We start from the raw sequence: 24,751 nt of genomic DNA, 5'->3' as shown, positions 1-24,751 counted from the left end.
TCACCATGTTGGCCAGGCTGGTCTTGAATTCTTGACCTCAGGTGATCTGCCCACCTCGGCCTCCCAAAGTGCTGGGATTACAGGTGTGAGCCATTGCACCTTGCCATAACCAATATTTTTTTCTTTTGTATGTATAATATTTTAAATCTAATGTAAGATAATTATTCCATCAAAACTCTAATAAAAACCTCATATCCCCTAATCTGTATAGGCAAGAAATAGGGAACATTACCTTAAGTGATGCAAGAGGATGTTCTGGTCCCAAGAGGCTCCAGTGAAAAGCAGCCAGGTCCTCATCTGGGAGGATGTGGTTACCTATAAAGTACATTTGTCATTTATTGACTGTACAAATGTTTTCTTAGAACCTCCAGGCCATGAAAGGGGTCCTGGGAGAGAAAATGATCAAAAAATTCACATAGGTCTATATTCTTAATGTAATACTTACAGTAGTTCTGTGTTGATCACTTAATATGTTTCATGTGTATTATATGTATCATCTTTATAATGACTATGTATGGTAATATTATCATTTACATTTATAGATAAGGAAACTGAGGTTCAGACATGTCTGGTGACTTGGCCCAATGTGGTCTGGCCAATAGATACACACACCAAGATAAAAAGCTAGGAATGTAACTCCAAAGCCCATGCTATTACTTATCCCCTGCCCAAAGCCCATGCTATTACTTATCCCCTAAGTCATGTTGCCTTTTATAATAGCAGCCACCAATTACTAACTGCCTAATGAGTGCTGGGCATTTTGTACACCTTATTTCATTTCACTTTACCAATAACACCATGAGGTATTATTATCTGCATTTCACGGATGAGGAAACGGAAACCAGGGAGATGTCACTTCAGTGATTTGCTGATGGCCTAATTCCAAAACGTGTGCTGACTCCATTATATTATCCAAACTTATGTCCTTTGGAATTATAGAGCAAAGGTCATGCCTGAGGCAGAATACTAACCTTCATGCACTAAGTACTTAAAAAACCAATTCAAAACATAATCAACTCTCTGCAATTTACTTTGAAACACATCTTTAAGAGATATATTGGGCCAGCCATGGTGTCTCACGCCTGTAATCCCAGCACTTTGGGAGGCCGAGGCGGGTGGATTGCTTGAGGTCATGAGTTCAAGACCAGCCTGACCAACGTCGTGAAACCCTGTCTCTACTAAAAATATAAAAATTAGTTGGGCATGGTGGCGGGTGCCTATAGTCCCAGCTATTCAGGAAGCTGAGGCAGGAGAATCACTTGAACCCGGGAGGCAGAGATTGCAGTGAGCCGAGATCGTGCCACTGCACTCCAGCCTGGGCGACAGAGCGAGACTCTGTCTCAAAAATAAATAAAATAAAATAAGAGGCAGATTGATGGATGAGTAAAGGAATGGATAGATATGTAAGGCAATTAGAGTAAAATGTTAATGGCAGAATACAGGTGGTGGATATAGAGTTTTTACTGCAAAGCCCTTTTTCTATTTTGCTGTATATTTGGAAATTTTCATAAAAAATATTAGCACAAAAGAAACAAAGAGAAAAACATAATCAACAATTTGTCTTTCCGATCTAAATTGAGACACTGGGGAAGAAATGTGAATGCTCTGTGTGGGGAACCAAAGTTGTCTAGGGCTAATAAAACATTTGGCTTGAGAATACTCTGCATAGAAGAGTTATAAAATGTAGCAAAAGAAGAAGGCTTACAGGAATCTAAATAATGTTCTGGAATAACCTGTAGCAATCCACAAAACAAACATGCTGAGTTTTAGTGTGCTCTACCAAGAAGCCCAAAAACCATGCTGAGTTCTCCCCAGCACAGTGTTTAGCGTGAAGACTTTAAGAAGACAAATCTAATGATGACAGGCTAAATCACTCTAGTCTTCATCTCTTAACACCAGAAGAGGAAACTACCAATCACTGCAGTCTTTTCTTTGGATGACCTACCTAGCAGTGCAGCAAATATGGGGAAATTCATCCTCTTCAGGCCCAGCTGCTTGGCTACTTCTTGCATCAGGAACTGGTTGGTAGTGAGGTTCTTCCCATTCCAGCTCAGTTTCAGAGCATGGGAACTGTAGTAAGAGGGAATATTGTAGAGAGCATACTCGGAGTCATGGGCAAGAAGGCCATGGAAGCCATTTTCCCTGAAAAACGCCACCACTTCCAAATGGTGGTCTTCAAGGCTCTGAAAGACCTAGGAGGGAAGAAGAGAACGTGTCATGCCACAGAAGCTGATTTGTATTGTTAGAAGGTCAGGAGGTTTAGCAACTAAATTTTATTTAATGAAAATTTGGTGAAATTTGAAATTGTATGTGACAGAACAGTCTTTTAAAATTTTTTACTTTTTCTTTTTTTTTTAAATATAGAGATGAGATCTCACTTTGTTACCCAGGCTGGTCTCGAATTCCTGAGCTTAAGTGATCCTCCCGCCTTGGCCTCCCAAAGTGCTAGGATTATAGGCGTGAGCCACTGTGCCCAACGAGAACAGAATACTCTTAAAAAACAAAACAAAAATGCTCTCCCAGTCTACAACTTGATTATTACTGTAAACACAGACAGCGTTTGTGTTCATTCCCCCGGTTTTTTTTTTTTCATTCCTTTCATGAAACTTGCCCTGAGGCTCTTAAAAATTAGAATACTGAAATTAACAAGATATATATTACTTAAGTTTTTACTTCAAACAATAACATTAGAGACTTCTGTTAGATAATAAAGCTATTATTTATTGCTCAGCATCTATGTGCTGTACATATTATATATATATTATCTCATCATTAACCTTAGGTAGGTACATATGGATGAAAAACTTAGACATAGAAATAGACACAGAAATCTAAGTTTATCTAACTGTTTTTAAAAAGTCTTTGCTTTTTTTCTTAGTAGCACCGTACATCGCAGGGCACCTAAACAGTTGCACTTCCAACAGTGAGAAGTCAGAAACTACACCCCATTTTAGAAATGGGGAAACTAAGGCTACGAGAGATTGGCTGCCCCCAAAGTTGCATAATGAGTGAGTGTGGTAGACAGGATTCAAATCCAGGCTGATCTGACTCCGGAATGCACACTTTCTGTTGTACCACGCTTCTTCCTGGAGATCACTATTTTTTATGTAATAGAGGTAAACTGTTAAGTACTCTTCCTGTACATGCCTCTATTGCTGTACTTGAAGTATACTGAAATTATCTGTATACTGGCTCCACCAGATTAAGTTCCTTGACCACAGAGAGAATTTACCTCTATATTCCTGGCTCCCACATAAGACCTGGTACGTAATAGTAATAATAATGGCTAACAGATACTGAATATGCACTATGTGCATTAACTCATTTAATACTCACAACAACCTTGTGAGGGCATACCTATTATTACTATCCCCATTTTACACATTGTTAGCCCCAAGGTCATATGGCTAGAAGGAGCAAAGCCCAGATTTTGGCTCTAGAGCCTGTGGACCTTGATAGTTTTTTTCAACTCAACTAATCTATTTGTCATTTAAGTTGGAATGGTAGTTTTCTGGAGTTTAACAGGAGTTTCAATGCATTAAACTTTTGCTAGATTATGGAAAAGGAGTCTAGTTACAGTTGCTAGTCATGTCACACACAAGGGGAGAGACACCAGTAAGCAGACAGTGAAGCAAGGTCGATATTTATTTGATATCCAGGCAAAGGAGCCAAAAAGTATTGTAACATATTTATGCCTAGAGATATGAGTAACTCCAGATGTGTCAAGGTAGGAGTAAAGTTTTATGCTGTCCCCTGGTAATAGTTTCTTCCAGCACATCACTCATACAAGTCATTGGTTGAGCATCCATTTACCTTGTACCAGGGATAGTTACTAAGTGTGATATTTTCTCTCTTCATCACAACCTCACCATGCAGGTATTAGAAGCCCCATTTTACAGAGGAGGAAACTGAGGCTCAGAAACGTGGCATGATCTCGGCTCACCGCAACCTTCGCCTCCCAGGTTTAAGCGATCCTCCTGCCTTAGCCCCCCTAGTAGCTGGATTACAGGCACATGCCACCAGGCCCGGCTAATTTTTGTATTTTTAGTAGAGACAGGGTTTCACCATGTTGGTCAGGCTGGTCTCGAACTCCTGGCCTCAGGTGATCCACCCGCCTCAGCCTCCCAAAGTGCTGGGATTACAGGCGTGAGCCACCATGCCTGGCCTTTTTATGGTATTTTAATATTTTTTGTTGTGATTAAAAACCACATAAAATTTACCATCTTGACTATTTTTAAGTGTACAGTTCAGCTGTGTTATGGATATTCACATTGTTATATAACGTATCTCCAGAATTTTTTCATCTTGCAAATCTGAAATTCTATATCCATTAAATAACAGCTCCCTTTTCTCCCTCCTCCTAGCTCTTGGTAACCACAATTCTATTTTCTGTCTCTATGAATTTGACTAAACTTTAGATACCTCATATAAGCGGAATCATATGGAATTTGTCCTTTTGTGACTGGCTTATTTCACTTAGCATAATGTCCTCAAGTGTTCATCCATATTGTAGCATGTGACAGGATTTCTTTCCTTTTGAAGGCTGAATAATATTCCATTGTATGCGATACATTTTGTTTATCCATTCATCCATCAACAGACATTTGGGTTGCTTCCAACTCTTGGCTACTGTGAATAGTACTGCTATGAACATGGGTGTGCAAATATCTCTTAGAGATCCTGCTTTCAATTGTTTTACATATATACTCAGAAGTGGAATTGCTGAATTATATGGTAGTTCTATTTTTAATATTTTAAGGAACCTCCATACTGTTTTCCACAGCAGCTGCAGCATTTTACAATCCCACCAACAGTGCATAAGGGTTCCAATTTATCCACATCCTTGTCAATGCTTATTTTCTGTGTGTTTTTTTAACAGTAGCCATCCTAATGAGTGTGAGGTAATATCTCATTGTGGTTTTGATTTGCATTTCTCAGAGGATTAGTGATGCTGAATATCTTTTCATAAGCTATTGACCATTCCTGGCATATCTTAAAGCAAATTCCAGACATCAAATCACTTCACCCATAAATACTTCATTATTTAACTCTCAGTTAAAGTAACAAACAGTACCATTATTACACCCAACAAAATTAACAATTTCTTAATATCATAATATCTAGTCCCTATTCTACTTTCTATGATTGTCCCGAAAATGTCTTTTGATGGTTGCTTTGTTCAAATCAGGATTCAAATAGAATCCACATGCTGTATTTGGTTGATACGGCTTCTAAGGACCTTAATGTATAGCAGTTCCCCTTCCCTTTATTTATATGCCATTTGTTTAAAAAAATCCAGTTTTTAGATTAGAAAAGTAATATAGATTATTTAACAAATGGTGTTGGGATAACTGAAGAGTCATTTGAGGAGAAAAACATGGATCCATACTTCACACTTTAACTAGGATAACCGCAAAAATAATAGGCCAGGCACGGTGGCTCATGCCTGTAATCCCAGCACTTTGGGAGACCAAGGCGGGCAGATCACTTGAGGTCAGGAGTTCAAGACCAGCCTGGCCAACATGGTGAAACCCCGTCTCTACTAAAAATACAAAATTTAGCCGGGTTTCGTGACTGGTGCCTGTAATCCCAGCTACTCGGGGGGCTAAGGCAGGAGAATTGCTTGATCTCAGGAGGTAGAGGTTGCAGTGAGCCAAGACCTGGGCGACAGAGCAAGACTGCATCTCAAAAAATAATAATAATAAAAATAATAAAATACACCATGAGGGAAATTTTGTATAATCTCAGAGTGGGGATATTTTATGAGCAAATCCAGTAACACCCCCAGAAAATGGTCAATACTCTTGACTATATGAAAACCAAACATTTCCACAGTATGAATGTATAAATGACTGATGAATAAGAAAAAAAAAAAATCAAACATTTCTGCTTGGGAAAAACCAATGTAAGTAAGCTCAAAAGACAAATGACAATCTGCAAAAAAATTTGCAACTTACAGTGCAGAGGACTAATTTCCTTAATAGAGAAGGGAAAAAACCTAACAATGTAAGAGAACATTTCACAAAAAAGGAAACAAATAGATTTTAAGCATATAAAAAGATGATCAAACTCACTTGTGATAAGAGAAATAAAAATTAAAATAATACTGAAACATGATGTTTCACGTACAAGATTAGCAAATAATGTATTGGTGAAGGAAACAGGCACTTGCAAACATTCCTGGTAGGGGTATAATGGTAGAATCTCCAGGGAGAGCGATTTGGCAAGACCTTTCAAAATTACAAATGTGCATACCCTTTGCCCCAGCAATTCTCCTTTCAGGGATTTATCTTTTAGATATGTAAAGCACTGGGAACAACAATGAAAGTGCCTAAGTGTGAGCAACTCCTTTGCAAACACAAAATATTTACTGCAGCATTATTTGTAATAGGTGAAGACTGGAAACAACCTAATTAATTGCCCATCAATAAGGGATGAGTTAAGTAAATCATAATGTATACATACAATGGAATAGTGTAAAACCATAAAAAATAATGACAAAACTCTATCTATACACATAGAAAAATCACCAAGATATGGTAAGTGCAAGGTACAGAACATTATGCATAGTATGCTGTTTTTAAAAAGTATTTTTTGTGTAGAATATGTATATATGTAAAATGTGCATACATACATAAAATGTATAACTATATTTATTTGCTTTTATATCCATAGTATCTCTGAAAGAATACACAACGAACTGATAATATTGGTCCCCTCCAGGGAGGAGAACCTAGTGACTGGGAAAGGAGTGGAATATTTTTTATCATATATCCTTTTGTATCTTTTTTTGTACCATGAATTGTAAGTTAATCAAAAGATAAAACTGCAGCTGAATAGAAGCAGTACATATTCAGGGAAAAAAAAATCAAACAATATGGCAGTGTGTAGAATGAAAATAGTCCTTTTACTCTCATTCCTTGGAAGTAATCGCTGTTCTAAGCCCCACCCCTGAAGAGTCTGATTCAGTAGGTCGAGGGTCAGGCTGGAAATCTGTTTTTCAACAAGAACCCCAGATGATTTCATGATGAAGCAAGTTTAAAAAACACTTATCTAGTCAGATCATACAACATGGCAATTTATTCCTAGCAAAATACAATCTGCATTCAATCCTGACAGGGCAAAGAGCCAACAATGACCATCAGAATAGTGAGCACTCTGGCTCAATTTACACATTTATCATCACTGTACCACCTGTAAGCGCCTGGCCCAAATTGGTCCAGTTTAGTCGTTAACCTTGCAATTTTCCAGGAGAGTAAAATGATTTAGGAGAGATTCAACTATAACATAACCAAACAACTGATCAGAAAAAACAGCACATTTGAGTTTTAAAGAAAGCGAGAGTTGAGATTCTGAACGACTATCTATAGCTTTTAATTGCTGGTTCACCATTCAGTTCAGTGAATAGGGGTGGAGGGCCTACTAAGTGCCAGGATGCAGACAGCACAAAGCAAGACACTTAACTTGTGAGAAGTTATGGAGCACAGGGTACCATGGGAACACAGAGTAAAGGCACCTCAACAGTCAGTGGGGCGATGGTTTTTGAGAGGAAGTGACACCTGTTTATAGAACTCAGGAGAGGCCAGGTGTGGTGGCTCATGCCTGTAATCCCAGCAGTTTGGGAGGCCAACGCAGGCGGAACACAAATTCAGGAGTTTGAAACCAGCCTGGCCAATATGGTGAAACCCCGTCTCTATTAAAAAAAAAAAATTAGCCGGGTGTGGTGGCGGGTGCCTGTAGTACCAGCTACTCAGGAGGCTGAGGCAGGAGGATCGCTTGAACCTGGGAGGTGGAGGTTGCAGTGAGCCGAGATCGTGCCACTGCACTCCAGCCTGGGCAACAGAGCGAGACTCCATCTCAAAAAAAAAAAAAAAAAAAAAAAAAAAAAAAAAAAAGAAAACCTCAGGGGAAAACAGCTCTCTGAGAAGACATGTCTCATTTCCAAGCACAGGTAGTCTAAAGAAGTGGCTTGCAAACTGTGCTTCCCCAAACCAGAATTTTGGTAGGTGGAGACTGGACCAAATAACTAGAGAGGATTGGTGTTTCTACTTTTTTAAATTTTTATTTTTTGAGGGTATCATTTTGTCACCAAGGCTGGAATGCAGTGGCGGGATCACGGCTTACTGCAGCCTCAACCTCCCGAGCTCAAGCAACCCTGCCACTGCAGCCTCCCAAATAGCTGGGACTACAGGTGTGCACCGCCATGCCTGGTTAATTTTTGATTTTGTGTAGAGGCAGGTCTTGCTATGTTGCCCAGGCTGGTCTCAAACTCCTGGACACAAGCAATCTTCTTACCTTGGCTTCCCAAAGTGCTGGGATTACAGGCATGAGCCACCGCACCTGGCCTGGTGTTCCTACTTTCTCTTCAACCTGAGCTCACAGTCCCCATTTTATGTATTATATACTGTGGCTCTTTCAGAAATATTTGAAGAGTATTTGATATTAAAAACAACCAGAAGTATTAATCACTAGAATGTAAGCTTCAAGAAGGCTGAGATTTTAAAAATCTGTTTTGTTCACTGCTGTTATCTCCAGTACATAGACCACTCGCACAGAGCAGGAAACCAATGAACTGTTTCAACTTTCAACCAATATGTACTGAGCCAGGCACTGATATATGCCAGGCACCAATCTAGGTATGGAGACACAGCAGTAACAAGAGGCAAGAGTCTTTGACCTCATGGAACTAACTGTAGTGATTAACATTTCAAGATAGACACTGGGCTAGGCATATTTCATTTATCCTTCTAACTCTGTAAAATGGGTATTACATCATTCATCCCCCTCCCTCTCCTTTATTTAAACAGAGAAAACAGAAGCTTGGAAAACTTAAGTAACTTGCCCCAAATAACACAGCTAGCAATATGGCAGTACTTGGATTTGAACCAATTAGGTCTGACTTTAAAATAATGCTCTTTCAGGGCTGGACATGGTGGCTTATGCCTGTAATCCCAGCACTTTGGGAGGCAGAGGTAGAAGCAGGAAGATCGCCTGAGCCGAGGATTCCAGCCTGGGCAACACAGTGAGATCCCATCTCTACCAAATATTGTTTAAAAAATTAGCCAGGCATGATAGTACATGCCTGTGGTCCCAGCTACTCAGGAGGCTAAGGTGGGAAGATCGCTTGAGCCCAGGAGGTTGAGGCTGCAGTGAGCCGAGATCATGCATTGCACACCAGTCTGAGCAACAGAGTGAGACCCTGTCTCTAAAAAAAAATAAAAATGGTCTTTCCATTAAGTACATTGTTTCTCAAATAAAGGAAACTGGAAGAGTGGGCATAAAGTAACCTAAGATCAACTCACAAGTAATATAATAAACACAAGGGCATAAAAAAATAACTAGATTGTAAGCCCATTAGTGGCAGAATTATGTTAGCACTCTGCCTGGACCATAAGAAGAGTGTAATAAATGCTTGTTAAAGTAACTTCAAACTAGAGGCAATACTGCTTTCTGACCTCTGCAGTACTTGACTTCCTCCAGCTTGTCCCATATTCCCTCAAGCCCCTCTACCATGCTAAATACACCAAACTAGTGACTGACTCGGGCTGAGTTCTGTGGTCTGTCTTCTCTACCTGTTCTCACCAAGGCAAAAAGAAATCAGAGATAGTAAGGAAGTATCACCTTATAAGAAGATTCGAGGGCGGGATGGATTATGTGTAAGTCTGGTTCAGCAATAGAAATATAGATGACTTACATTTCAACTGGAAGGCCACTGTGCCTTGAACTCTAACTAAATAATTACAGACTGAAACTACTGTTGATGCAAATATGCATCACTACATTGTGGAGTTCACCAACCAACCATTAAGAGACCAGACTGATAATCACAAAGCTAAAGAATAATGTATTAAAAGAATAGCAGCAATTAGGAACCGCAGTTACTTCAAGGAAACATTGATAAAGTGGCCTTCCCTCTCAACTGTAGGAAATTCAATTATCTACATGCACATAAGTGGTAGTCTTTGCCATGAAATACGGCAGTCAAGCTAGAGGTAGTAGAATACTGATCCAGTGTTCAGTACACACTATCAAGGTACTAATTTTAATTTGCGAGTATCCAATTTTAGTACTTTTCTTTTCTGAGATGGAGTTTTGCTCTTGTTGCCAGGCTGGAGTGCAATGACGTGGTCTCGGCTCACTGCAACCTCCACCTCTGGGTTCGAGCAATCCTCCTGCCTCAGCCTCCCAAAGTAGCTGGGATCACAGGCGCCCACCACCACGCCTGGCTAATTTTTGTATTTCTAGTAGAGTGTTTCACTATGTTGGCCAGGCTGGTCTCAAACTCGACCTCAGGTGATCCATCCGCCCCAGCCTCCCCAAGTGCTAGGATTACAGGCGTGAGCTACTGCGCCTGGCCCAATTTTAGTACTCTTACTCTTAGGCTGCCAGAAGCCAGCCCATTTTTGCAGATGAAATCTTCTGCCACATTTAAGAACAAAAGGGAAAACTTGGATTTTTAAAAAACCTGTTGTGTGTCAACCATGGGCTGGAAACTGTACTTTGATACTAACTTTCGTTATCAGTATATACAGCAGGAGCTTTGGCATCCAGTGAACCTATGATCAAAGTTTGTGGGGACAAGTCACGGGCAAGTCACTTAGCTTCTTCATCTGTAAAATGGAGATTTACTTAATTCCTACCCAATTCTAAGACTTACAATTTATAATAGCTGGCACAGACTGAAAAAGTAGCTATGAAAGTCTGTTTTGCAGAGATGAAGTCTGTGGTATGCACTACTGTCTGAAGGTCCTCAGAAATAATTTGAGACAAGTAGATACCAGAATAGGCATTTGTTTAGCCCAAAGCAAATCTTCACGACTGAAAAGTCAGAGGTCTCATGGAAAGTATTCTTAGGAGTAAGAGAGCGAGAATCCAAGGGAACCTCTGGGTTACCTCAGAAAGGAGGACAGGAACTGCAAAGACAATGATCACAAGAAATTCCTAAGAGTCTTTGAACTAGGGACTGTAAATGCTTACAGGGATGGGCAGCTAACATGAATGAAGGGGCTGAGTAAAGAAAAATTAACTTCCAAAAATGTAATATTTGGCCAGGCATGGTGGGTAATCCCAGCACTTTCAGAGGCTGAGGCAGGAGGATTGCTTGAGGCCAGGAGTTTGAGATCAGCCTGGGCAACCTAGCAAGACCCTGTCTCTAAAACAAACAAAAACAAAACCTTAAAAATTATCTGGGTGTAGGTGGCACATACCAGTAGTCTTAGCTACTGGGGAGGCTAAGGTGGAAGGATTGTTTGAGCCCAGGAGTTCAAGGTTATAGTCAGCCATGTTCACACCACTGCACTCCAACCTGGGCAACAGAGCAAGATCCTGTGTTTAAAAATAAAAAACACACACACAGAAATGTATTTTTATTTAAGCTGTGGGTGTTTATACATGCAAAATACTGGAGTTTACATTTTACATTAAAGACATAAGTGAAAAACTAGAAAATTTATCATTACACTTTTTTTTTGTAGTTTATTCTCCTTTGACTTAGAACTGGTGGCCTGACACATTTATGTGCCAAGACGTCAACGTTAGGTCTTATATTTTTGTTACAACATGCAGTACAGAATTGAGTCTTGAATGCTTTCACTTCAAGTGACCAATTTGATCCTATTTCATAATGGAAAACAGCTGTTTAGAAACGTAGGCATTTCCAAACACAGAAGTTTGGCAGTGTTTTTTATATTTCGGTAACTACTTCCAAGGTATTTGTAGAATTTGGCATTTCAATGACATCATGCTTCATTTTCAGTACCATGGCACAGTAATTCAGAATCTCCATTGTAGCTCTTCTTTCACACTCTAAACACTGAGAAAGGCTAATTGAACAATATTAGTTCATTTTCATCAAATATGTCAGAGAACCTTTTCTGGAATTCAACAGACAACTCCACAACTGTGGGAATGTAATTCAGGCCATCACTTTCAATTCTTGGAAACCAATTTCAGCAAAGGAAAGTCAGCCAGTTTATCTGTTGCCAAATGAGTTTCCCAAAGGCATAATTTTGCTAGGAACAAGCAAGTACAACCACACATTTGTGAAGGTATTTCTGAACAATGCTGTTTTTATTCAGTGTCTAGATGAGTTGTAAAATCAACCAAACAAGCCAAATATTTTATTTCAATCTTTGCGGGTGTGGTGAATGCCCTTTGGATGCCAAATCATTTTTTTCAGTATCTTGAGTACCATGTTCAACTAAGCCAATCAACCTCCATGTAATAGGGCAGATTTCCATAACATGCACCTAATAATTCACCAAGCAAAGTATTTAATTGTGGTGCAAACCACAATGTTAATTACTAGTTCCTGATCTGACTGATTCATTTTGAAGCTTTTAGCAGAAATAGCTTTAAGTTTAGGTCCCTGGAAAGTGTTTCTGCTTCAAATTCTTTCTTGGGTCCAACAGTTCTTAACACTATTGCAGAAGCACAATCTGTAGCCATACCTACTAATTTTGACCAATTGTTATTAAAAATCTCAAGACTTTTCTCATCACACAAAATCCAGGTATTTCCAGATGTACCTGTGATGAGTCCAAGAGTCAGGTTACATCAAATTCTTAACACTTAAATCATACCTAAGTGCAGTGGCTCTCAAACTTCAGCATGTATCAGAATCAGCTGGAGGGCTTGTTGAAATGGATCCATAAGCTCCCCCACCTTTCCCACCAGTTTCTGATTCTGTAGGTTAGATGGGGTAGGGGACTGAGAATGTGTATTTCCAACATGTTTCCAGATGGTACAGTGTTGTTGGTCTGGGACCATACTTTGAGAACCACTGGCTAGGTATACAGCTAAATGTATAGCTATGTGGCTAGAGTTTTTAATCTGTTGTAACCAGCTGCTATGTAAATCTCCAAAAATAATTTAACTTTTTGACTAAATCTGGCCCAAGAATGTTTAGCCATCAATGTTTGACATCCTGAACAAAAGTATTTCCTACCTTTGCAAATGCTTGTTTATAACATAATTTCTGTTGTACTCAACAAACACTTTTATAGAACTACTGCATAAAAAAGGCTTTCAACCCCTGGCAGTTTTTTCATTTAATACATAATTGCCTTTTGTAGCATCACTTATTTTATCTGTATCTAGAAATATAGCCTGTTGAAATTCCAAGTACATTTTTAGGTTCTTTTCATTTCAGCATTCATCATTTTTGTATAATGATATTTTTTTTTTGAGACGGAGTTTCGCTCTTATTGTCCAGGCTGGAGTGCAATGGTGCGATCTCGGCTCACCACAACCTCCGCCTCCCAGGTTCAAGTGATTCTCCTGCCTCAGCCTCTCGAGTAGCTGGGATTACAGGCATGCGCCACCACGCCCGGCTAATTTTGTATTTTTAGTAGAGACAGGGTTTCTCCATGTTGGTCAGCCTGGTCTCGAACTCCCGACCTCAGGTGATCCTCCTGCCTCGGCCTCCCAAAGTGCTGGGATTACAGGCGTGAGCCACCACCGCCCGGCTGTATACTGATATTTCTTACAATGGTTTACTTTTAAATGGTATCTTAAATTGTAGTCTTTCAACAGACACATTTTATTTAGACGTATATGAAAATTCATCAATTCCACAAAGAAATAGGCTCTCTCCTGTTCAAATACGTGAACTTCTTCCATAAAAAAGATTTTTTTCACTTTGCACAGATGTGGGTATGAGAAATATTTCATGTTCATCAAAAATATTATTTAAAAAGAACAAGCACAACAATCAATGGTGTTTCAGTTATCTATTTCTGTGTAACAAAGTAGCCCCCAAACTTAGTGGCTTAAAACAACATTTATTATCTCATAGTATCTGTAGGCATGGCTTAGCTGGGTCCTCTGGCTCAAGGTCTCCTACAGGCTTCAATCAAGGTGCCAGCCAGGGCTGCAGTCATCTCAAGGCTCGCCTGGGGAAGGATCCGCTTCCAAGCTCACTCACGTACGTGGCTGTTGGCAGCAATTCAGTTCCTTGCGGGCTGTAGTTGGACTGAGGGCCTCAGTTCCTCACTGAGTGTTGGTTGGAGGCTTCCCTCAGTTTCTTTTCCTGTGGGCCTCTCCATAGGGCAGCTCACAACATGGCAGCTTGCTTCATCAGAGTGATCAAGCAAGAAGAGCCAGAGAGAAAGAGAGAGAGAGTGCAAACAAGATGGAAGTCACAGTTTTTTATAACCTAATCTTGGAAGTGACATCCCATCACTTTTGTTGTAGTCTGCTCATCAGAAGCAAGTCACTAGGTCCAGCCCACAAATGGGGGGGACGGGAGATTACAAAAGGGTGTGAATACCAGGAGGTGGGACTCATTGGGAGCCATTGTAGAAGATGTCTACCATGAATGACAAGTGGCACTTCGTCATTGTGGCACACTCCATGTGACACCATGGAGCTGTAGAGACCAATAAATGAAGACCATGTGGTTCACCAAAAGGGGTCAACCAGTATTGCCAGAGGATCTGATATTTCAGGAGTAGTTGGAAAGAGACTTTTTTTGCAACATTTCTCAATTTTTAAAAGTTGGCAACAAATTCGAACTTGTTAAAAAAGAAGTGTATTCATATAATGCAAGTTAAATGACAGCAGGAAATGATAATCATTCAATTCATTCAACTAGATGATGCCTTAATATTCAGTCCAAGTGCATTATTTGATTTCAGATCCTGGTGAACACTATTGATCAATGAAAATAAACGAAGTTCTTTCAAAAAGAAAAGGAAAAAAACGTGTGGGCCAATGCAAAAATACATGCATGGGCCACATAAGGCCTATGGGCTGCCAGTTTGCCATCTTTGCCATAACCTTTGTAATTTCCTCATGTGATACAGATGAACGGGCAAGGGTTTTGCTCCTGGTATGCAAATCCTGGTTTCTGCCACTTCTATTGGTTATGTCCCTGGGCCTAATGACAAGGGCTGGAGAAATGATCCTGGGGACTTATACCGTAAGTATTTTCTTACTTGTCTCCTCTACTAGACTATGAGCTCCTGGAAGGGTAGGGTACCATGCTTTGTACCCCTGACTTCAACACTCCTTATCTCACTTCCCTACTGCATTTTCTCCACAGCATTTCCTATGTCACAAAACATATTTTGCCTATTTATCTTGTTTGTTATCTTCTCCATTAGAATATAAGTTTCATGAGGTCAGAAATCTGTTTTATTCACTGCTGTATCCTCACAATCTTGAACTTTGCCTGGCACACAGGAGTCCAATAAACATTGGCTGAGTAAATTAATTCCGTTGTTCATAGTACTTAGCACAGTGTCTGGCACAGAACAGGTGCTCAAAAATATTAACTGAACTGAAAAGCATTGTCCTGATAAGAAAAATGGGGTAAAATTAGGCTAGATAATGGTGGGCAGACATGAAGGCATGCCATGGCATGCCATGCTAAGCTTAAAGCATGAGAGTGAGGTGATCAATGTCCAACCTACTAGGTGCACAAGATATTTTATAATTTTTTTTTTTATATACAGGGTCTTAACTCCATCACCCAGGCTGCAGTGCAGTGGTGCGATCTCAGCTCACTGCAACCTCAACCTCTCAGGCTCAAGCAATCCTCCTGCCTCAGCCTACTGAGTAGCTGGGACTACAGGTGCGCACCACCATGCCCCGCTACAAGATATTTTAGTCAATTTAATAGTAGCTGGCATTTATATGGCATTTACTACGTGCCATATGATGTTCCAAGCATATTACTTAAATCATTTAACACTCACAACAAAATTTGTGATGTAGGTATTATTGTTAAACTGAGGCACAGAGCAAGTAACTTGCCTAAGCTTACATAATGAGTACTTAGAAGAATAGGGATCTAAACCCAGGCAGTCTGGCTCCAAGGCCTGTGTTGTCAGCCATTATGCTACACAAACTAAATATAGGAAAAAATGTTCTGGAGAAAGTTATTAAAATATAACTATAAAAATGCAATTATACTGTTTTGAGATATGTTAAAGATGAAGGGTTGTGGTGTCAAATATCTTTAGGTCCAAATCTTGGTCCAATCATGTTCTAGTAGTGTAACCTTGGGCCAGTGACTACACTGAGCCTGTTTTTTTTTTTTTTTTTTTTAATTTTGGCTATAAAAAGTAGAGATTTAGGCCGGGCGTGGTGGCTCACACCTGTAATCCCAGCGCTTTGGGTGGCTGACGCAGGCAGATCACCTGAGGTCAGGAGTTCGAAACCAGTCTGGCCAACACGGTGAAAACCCGTCTCTACTAAAAATACAAAAATTAGCTGGGTGTAGTGGCATGCGCCTGTAGTCCCAGCTACTTGGGAGGCTGAGGCAGGAGAATTGCTTGAACCTAGGAGGTGGAGGTTGTAGTGAGCCAAGATTACGCCACTGTACTCCAATCTGGGCCACAGAGCAAGACTCTGCCTCAAAAAAAAAAAAAAAAAAAAGAGAGAGAGATTTAATCTGTCATAGGAGTAGAGGAAAAAATAGAGATTAATACCTCTCCTGTTGGGTGGTTGAATATTGGTGAGGTACCTCGCCCATGTGGTAGCTATTATTACTACCATCAAAGGGGAATATATTCTATAAGTGCATTGCTAAGGAGCTACAAAACTTCTGAGTAACAGGAGTTTGGCAATTCAGTTTGCAATCTGAGTTTATTTAGATGGAATTAATATACAACATTGTATAGCACTGATTCTAAATTCTTCTTTATCTGACCTGTAAAGCCCTCTACAGTGATTCAGTCAGTAAAGGCAAATCAACCAATCTCTCTCTCTCACAGCAAACACTATTTTATATATGTCAAGTCCTAGAGCAAATCTCTGCCTTCTTGGAACTCATTTAAAAGAGAATTATGCGATATTATACTATGAAAGAGAAAAAAATATGAAAGAGGTAAGAACAGAGTACTCTGGTAGTAAAGGGAAGGCTTCATTTACCACAGCTGACAGAGGCTGGCTAGGAAAGATTCTACAGGATAACTTTTGAGCAGGAATAAGGGGGAATTTGCTATGCAAAGGTCAAGATAAACATAAGAAAAATACTATGAGAGAGGACATGGTATGTCTAGGAAACTAAGAAAATACAGAATGGTTGGAACAGGGGTGGCCAGAGGTGAGCACCAGGTAAGTCTGGAGAGAGTTTGGGATCAGACTGTGAAGGACGCTGTCTGCCATGCTGAGAAGTTTGGACTCGGTAGGGTGGGCAAATACACCTCTGGGCATATAACAGAGTCAGCTTCTGTTTTCAGAATGGTGTCTCTGGGAGCAATATGGCAGATGGAGTCCAGAGAGTGTTATGGTAAAGGAACAAGTTGACACTGTCTTCCTGGTTCAGATAAGAAATTTTGGCAGCCTGAACTAAAGCAATGGGGGTGGAAACAGACAGAAGTAGCTGGACTCAGGAGACATTTCTGATGTAGAACTCAAAGGATCCGATGACCAAGTAAATGTGGGAAGTGACAGGAGAGTGAAGAATTGAGGACTCCACGGCTTCTGGCTTGAAACTGATGAAAGACACCATTCATAGAAAAAGAGAGTACCAGAAGTGAAACAAGTTTTGGGGAAACATAATGAGTTCCATTTTGGGTATTTTTTAGTTTAAGTGACCTAAAAGACATCAAGTAGTAGAGAGCTGAAAAGATGTGTTGAAAGCTCATGAGAGAGGCCGAGGGTAGAGACAGAGCAATAGGAATCATCAGAATTTAATTAATACTTAAAGCCACAATAATGGATGAGATTGCTCAGGAAAAGTAGAAGAATATGACTAGGACAGAAGCCTTGAGGGCACCAACATTTAAAGAAGCAGGCAGAAGAGGAATAAGGAAAAGAGAAGAAAGAACTAGAGGGTTACAAGGAGAATCAGAAGTGAGTTGAATTATGAAATCCAAGGAAGACAGTTCAAGAATAGGATGGCTTGATATCAATGATCTTAAAGAGCACCAACAAAGGCTAAGAATGGAAATGCATGCGGCAGCTTCAGAGTGGTGACATCAGATATAAAGTAGCACTAGGCTAGGGAATGGGAATTAATACAATCTGCTTCTTTAAGAATAATGGTGAATAGGGAAGAAAGGAGATAAAGATAATGGCTCGAAGGAATTAGAAAATAAAGGGGAAGTTTTTGTTTTTCAAAGATTATTTGTGCATGCTGTAAGTGAAAGAAACCAGAGAGGCAGAGACTGAAACTGTAGAAAGGACAGGGATTACTACTTTTGAATTCCTACAACATCACTGTTATGACTCACTTACTTGGCACTTAGCTTACACATTTGCCTTGTATTGGCAGTATTGTACATTTAGCAATGCTGGCACAAACTAAGTGCTCAAAAAATCTACTTATGATTGTTTGTCTTCTATGCATATTATCTAGCCAGTAACAGTGTACAATCATACACAAGAATGTACAAAACGAAGGAAACAGGATGGTGGGATTGTGTAAACTTTGAGCAATATAAACCTAGAACAGTAATTTTTATCCACCACTTACTAGTACTTAGAAGAAAGAAAAATTATTTTACCTCTTGGTTATCTCAGTTACTCAACTGTAAAATGGGGAGAATACCATGCACCTTGCACGCTCTTGAGGATTAAATGAGATATTTTAAAAGCTTTTAATATACAACTTGTTGCCTAAGAAGTAATTATTATTTTGATTATTTTCCAACCACTAGAGCATCTAGAAAAGTCAATGACTTTTCAGAATGTCTATGACTAATGGTAAGTAAACAATCAGGAGGCATAGCAGCCATTGCTTTATCGTATTCTAGAGAACCAAAGCACAAAATGGTATCTGTTCTCAAAGTCTGGTTATTCATATGCCACCAACATGATTTCTGCCATATCCAAGTACTGCAACTTAATAGCTTTCTTTAAATCAACTCATTTTATGTAATTATAATCATTCTAAAAAAGTATAGCTGTGAAATGGTGAGTTTGATGTGCTGATCATTTTTTTCTAATTACACGGTAACCATTAAAACAAAGCATTCATTCCCTTAATCACCCTAAATTATCTCCTGAATCACAATCTAAAACTGCTTTAGGTTGCTTTATTTCTGAGACCCTTAGGAAGCAATCAGGCAAGCAATTTGTGGGTTTACTTAATTTTCCTTCTACTGATTATCATTTACAAAGCTTTGCAAAGCATACAAATGAAACCAACCAAATCAAAAAATTCATCCCAGAAATATACACTGGATCTTTTCATGGAAGTCCGAAGTTGTCTAAAGCTAAACAGACAACCCAGCAACTTATCTATTATTTAATCCTTCCACCTCTACTTTCTGTATCACAAATGAAAATGAGACTGGGAATAAAGGCCCATCTTGTGGTCTAGCCCGAAGAACAAAACCAAAGAGGGGAGAGATACAGTAGTGGGTTTTGTTCTGAGGCACTGACATTCAGTCAAAAGAAATAGTAGGCATGCAGATCATCTAAGTGAAAAATTCCCACCTTCAAGACAGTAGAACACTCCTCTGAAAAGGGAAACCACAATCGGTTATTAATCAATACGTTTCAAGTCTGTGCTACAATCCAGGGAGTTCTTCGTCACTCCAGTAACAACAACAAAGTCACTGACCAGAACCGAGAGAGAACTTCACTCATTGGTAACATCGACAGACACTTTAGATATGCAATTTTGGAGCTGGTCTTAAATCCATTATATTAAGAGCCACACTACACTCTTAAAAAGTCACTTCTACAATCCATTCTCTTAGGATCATTGACCTATTCATTATGGAAAAAAACAATGTACCCTGCACCCAAAGTACACAGGACATTATGGAGAATACAAAAAGATCAGAGTTTGTTTATAATCTAGCACAGGGAATGAGATTTATACATTCCCCAAGAGTGCTTCTAAGGACTAAAGAGGACTGCTGGGAATTTTTCCCCAACATTTTATTATGAAAAACTTCAAACATATGGCAAAGTTGAAATAATTTTACAGTGAACATCTGAATACCCACGACTGAGATTCTACTATTTTTACTATACCTGATTTATCACATATCCATCTATTCAATCCATCTTTTTTATTAACTACTGGGATTTTAAAAATGAGACTGTGTAGTGAAGTATGACAAAAATATACTAAGGGCTGCTTCTCTAAAGATTTTGACTGATGGGGTATATAAACAAAAAAAACTTTGGAAACCACAAACCCATACTCAAGTGTTCAACCCTCCTGCCAACCTCCAATCAAAATCTATTCAGAGCTCATAACTGGCTATTCGGGTCTCCACACCCTTGTCTGCTATCTGAACTATCTACAGCCCTCTTCATGGCTTAGCACCATCGGTGAAGCCTTCCCCAACTTTCACTCCCTTACCCAGAATTAACCATGCCCCCCCTATAGGGGCCACATTTTTCATCATTTGCAATTAGCCCACAGTATCTGCAATTTATTATCTCTTTCACTAAACCTTGTCCTCCTTGAGGACAGGATCCCCTTATTTACCTCTCAGTCCTCAGCAAGCAGCTAGTACTTAGCCTACAGCAAGCACTCTAATAAAAAAGTAAGTGAATGACCTGAACCCGTCTATACCCAGGAGTCAAGGAAGAGTTTAGCTGAGTGGGGAAATGATCTAATCACAGTGGCACTTTAGAAAGATTCATTTTAGAGCAGCACTGTTGTTTAGAGTATAAGCTTTGGAGGAAGACCACATAGGCACAAATCTCAGCCCTGCCACTTATCTCTGGGTGACTTTGGGCAAGTTTCTAAGCCCGTGCCTCAGTTTCCTCATTTGGAAAACAGGGATAATACTGCTTATAGGTTATTGCGAAGATGATGAGGTAATTTTTTTAAAAAGAAGTGCATAGATCGGCACCTAAAACATTGTAAATATTCCATCAATGTGGTCACTATTGCCAGCAACCAGGTTAATAACAACGAGGTTAAAAAGTCCTTAAAAGCCTGGGTGGTAGCAGTGAAAACAAAGTGGAAAGAATGGCCATGAATAAAGAATCTACCTTAAAATGTTCAGTCAGAAGAGCAAGCAAATGTGTGCCTTTTTTTTTTAACCTTGTATGAGATAGCTCACGTTTGGATTAGTTTAAATTAAAACAACTATAATCTAGGCACTCTAGGCACAGATTTGATGCTGAGAACGAGTCTAGCATGACTGGACTCTAGCCACAAGCTCTATAACCACTGCAAGCTTCTCTGTTTATGTCTTTTAGTCTCTGAGCTAAAATTTCTTTCCTCCTCATTACTCCAGCCGACACCACTTCTTAACTGATTCCCACAATCCCCTGTTCTAACTGTAAGGACAACCCCCAAGAACCTTGGTTGGGGAAACAGGTTTGCGGTTTCGTTCTACCCAACCCCGTACTACTTTTCTTTTTCTTCTTCCTGCCCACCTCCTTTACTTCCCAAGCCTTGCTATTCTCTACACGTAGGAACTTGAAACCTAAGAGTATGGGAAAGCAACAGAGCAGCAGCAGTGGTGCCAAGAACTGGGGATGCTGCCAAGCTGTTCCCCAGGCCCCATATGCAGTGACCCAACTACATGCAGATTGGACTTAACTGCCTATGGGGCCTTGCACACTTGATATTCCTTTTTGCTTCTGCTCATTTTCTTCCTCCCACTTAAAGCAGCCTCCTCCCAAGCTTGTGACTCATTCAAATCCAATCCATCTTTGAAGACCCAGGTGAGGTCCGACTTATTCAGGGAAGCCTCCCCTGACCACTTTAGTCCAAAGATATCCCACCACCCCCACATACAGAAAACAGGAACTGTACTTACTGTCTGGACCATAAGGCATAATCACATACACATTGCTATAATTGTTTCATGTGTATACATTTAACTTTCCAAGGGCATGAGCAGTGTCTCACATGTCTTTAAAACCCTTACACTCAGTGCGTTAATACTTGTTGAACAGTGACTGAATCAGTGGGTTTTTATGTGTTTAGACTAAGGCAGGAGGAAGAAGATGCATGTTGAAATGAAAAAGGCTGAATGGACAGATGGGTAAAAAAGCAGCAGTGGGTGAAGACGGAAAAACAATGTAGAAGAAAGGTGTTCAGTTCACACCTGCTTAAGTGATTTACTGCGAGGTTGGAAAGAGATACAGGAGAGAGATGTCAACTGGAAAAAGCAGGGTAAAGGCATTTCAGTTTGAGGCAGAAGACAGCAGGAGAAAGGTGAGGCTACAGAAGAAATTCTGACAAGATTCTGCTGAACCTGTAGGCCAATTGGATAAGGGAAGCTAAAGGGAGCTACTGGGATGACGTGAGTAGAGATATGGCCATGTAGGTGAGTGAATCCGTAGGGGGTGGTATGAAGGGGGAGGTAAATGGATAAAATGGTAGAGGGTAGTTAGGCAGGTAGGTTAGCTGTTGGGCGGGTAGGTGGGTGGGTAGATGGGAGGCAGGGTAGTGGGTAAGTGGGTAGGTGGTTAGGTATTTAGTTGGGAGGGAATAGGTGTGGGGCTTATTATTTAAGATCCGGCCCCTCCCTCACCTTGACCCGGAAGCGGATGAGTGCTAGCCTCACGCAGTGGCTCAGGCAGGCCGGTGGCAGGAACCAGGCCCGCGGTGGAGGGGTGCCCTTGTTGCCCACGTGTCCCACGATCAGTTGCGCTGTCTGCCGCTCGGCCTGGCACCGACGGCCCCACTCGGCCAGCCGGTCCTTGCCCAGGCCCCCCGGGAACATGACCACGAGCTCCAGGCCGTCGCCGCCAGGATAGGCACAAGCCTGGCACAGCGCTGACAAGTAGCCCAGCATGGCGTTCCATTGGCCGCCACACACCCAATCCGTCTGGTAGCCGCCATAGAGCCGCGGCAGCGCCGAGCCGGCGTCCACCAGCACCCGGGCCCCGGGCAGCGGAGGGGGCGGCGGCGGCAGCGGAGGGTGCAGCCCGGGCTGCGCCTGGCCATGATGGTGGAAGTGGTGAGCGGGGTGATGGTGCCGAGTCGGCCCCGCGCCCCCGGAGTAGGCACCCAAGGCAGCGGGCGGAAGCGGCGGTTGCAGAGGCACGGAGCCCCTGGCGGCGCGTGGAGCCCCGGGCGCTAGGGCTGCCGTCGGCGGCAGCTGGCGGTGCAAGTGCTGCTGCTGCTGCTGGCGCGAGACCGTGCGCGCGAGTTTGAGGAGGTCCACGGGCACCACGGCCCCGGGACAGCGCTTCTCCAGGAACTCTTGGAAGCCCTGGACACCCATGCTTCGTCGGTGGGCAGACGCGACAGCGGCTGCGCGAGCAGGCTAGGCGACGATCTGGGCGCGAAGCTGGGGGCGGGCGCGTGCGCACTCCGCGGGGGGCGAGGGGGGGGGCGGGAAAAGGATTCCCGAGGGGAGGGGTGAGAAAGCGAGGGAATGAGGGCGGAGAGGGGAGGAGACCACAAATTGGATTTGGGTAGAGAGAAGGGGTGAGGCAGACGGGACCCGGGAGAGGCTGGGAGGATAAAAGCGAGGATGGGCTCTAGTCACTTCTCTTTTTTCTCCTTTCCGGCCGCTCTTCTTCCCGCTTTAGAAGGGGTGAAGCCTCTTTCTTCCACCTCCGGGAGCCATGTTGCCTCGTCTTCTCGGTGGTACATGCTTTCTAGCTGGAGGAAGGGGAGCGAGGAGGGGCGGGGCGGGGCGGGGCGGGGAGAGGGGCATCTTGGTAGTTGTAGTCTTCTCTATGGCCTTGGGATATAGTCGAGGAACCAGACTACCACCCTTCTCAGCCCTTGCGCTCACAGGGTCACAGGAAGCGGGGCGTGATGATGAGTGTTTAGGAGTTGCACTCCAACTCCCTGCATCCCACTGAGTTGCTTAGGTTATTTACTGCTTTTTTCTGGAAAAAGAGTTTTGGGGGATGGATTGATGCATCATGGGAATGGAAGTTAAGAGTGGATTGGCTGAATCCAGCTAAAGTGAGCTAAAACTCCCCAGGAGGGAGGATTTTCCCCTTAGTGGAAAGATAATATTTAAAGAGCTGTTGGTCCCAATTAAGAAAGACGGCGGGCAGATCACGAGGTTAGGAGATGGAGAACATCCTGGCCAACATGGTGAAACCCCGTCTCTACTAAAAATACAAAAATTAGCCGGGCGTGGTGGCACGTGCCTGTAATCCCAGCTACTGGGGAAGCTGAGGCAGGAGAATCGCTTGAACCTGGGAGGCAGAGGTTGCAGTGAGCCAAGATCATGTCACTGTACTCCAGCCTGGTGACAGAGCCAGACTCCGTCTCAAGAAAAAAAAATAAAAATAATTAAAAAAAAACTTACATTATTTACTTGCCTAAGGCAATGCAGAGACAAAGTTAAATAGAATATCCTTGCCCTCAGCATCTCTTTGGGCAGGGAGATAATTACCAACACAAATTACATTACAAATTGTACCTTTTTGGTACTCCCAGATCCACTATGTCCTATGGTTAGGGCCTTTGGTTTCCAAACTTCATTGTGTTTTAGTCTGTCGGGAGCTTTTCTAAATAGCTGCAAGGGCTCTAATTTCAGATGTATGGAGTCATAATCTTTTGAAAAATGTATTTTCAACATACTGAGATGAAACAGATGCAGTGCCTGTCTTCTTTCTGGCTTTTAGGGCCGGCCCACTCTTTCAGCAGGAATAGAGCAGAAAACAAGATCTGAAATGAGTAGTAGCCAGATCTGGCTTGGAACTTACTGGAAGGTGGGAGATAATGGCAGGCAGAGTTCGAATGCAGAAGTGCAGAACCCAAGAGTGATCAGGATGAATGAGATAGGGGACTACTCTATTAGGATGCAAAAGCAAAAAAGCTTCAAGCTACATAAAAGAAATTATAAAATAGTGGAGATGGAACAAGCCAGATTGTCAAAGAATAAGTAGATGGCAAGGCAGTGTACAT

At 41.5% G+C, this 24,751-nt stretch overlaps 1 protein-coding gene across 3 annotated transcripts in view; it reads right to left on the bottom strand.

Annotated features, from left to right (window-relative positions):
• FAM120C (family with sequence similarity 120C) overlaps nt 1-23,191 on the bottom strand; it is a 106,179-nt gene extending 82,988 nt beyond the window's left edge. For 2 of the 3 annotated variants that reach the window (XM_030806907.1, XM_030806908.1), the window contains exons 1-3: nt 22,407-23,191; nt 1,946-2,192; nt 233-315 (exon numbers count right to left, since the gene is read on the bottom strand). In XM_030806907.1, coding sequence (XP_030662767.1) covers nt 233-315; nt 1,946-2,192; nt 22,407-23,102 — 1,026 coding nt within the window. In that variant the 5' untranslated portion in view covers nt 23,103-23,191. Of the gene's footprint in view, nt 1-232; nt 316-1,945; nt 2,193-13,713; nt 14,072-22,406 lie in introns of those variants that run through there. The other variant, XM_030806910.1, reaches the window with a different exon arrangement.
• Nucleotides 23,192-24,751: the final 1,560 nt, after the last annotated feature.

Source organism: Nomascus leucogenys, chromosome X, assembly GCF_006542625.1.
Source record: "Nomascus leucogenys isolate Asia chromosome X, Asia_NLE_v1, whole genome shotgun sequence".
Lineage (NCBI taxonomy): Eukaryota > Metazoa > Chordata > Mammalia > Primates > Hylobatidae > Nomascus > Nomascus leucogenys.
The sequence above is the reverse complement of the archived record's forward strand: the minus strand, read 5'-3'. Positions and strand labels throughout refer to the sequence as shown.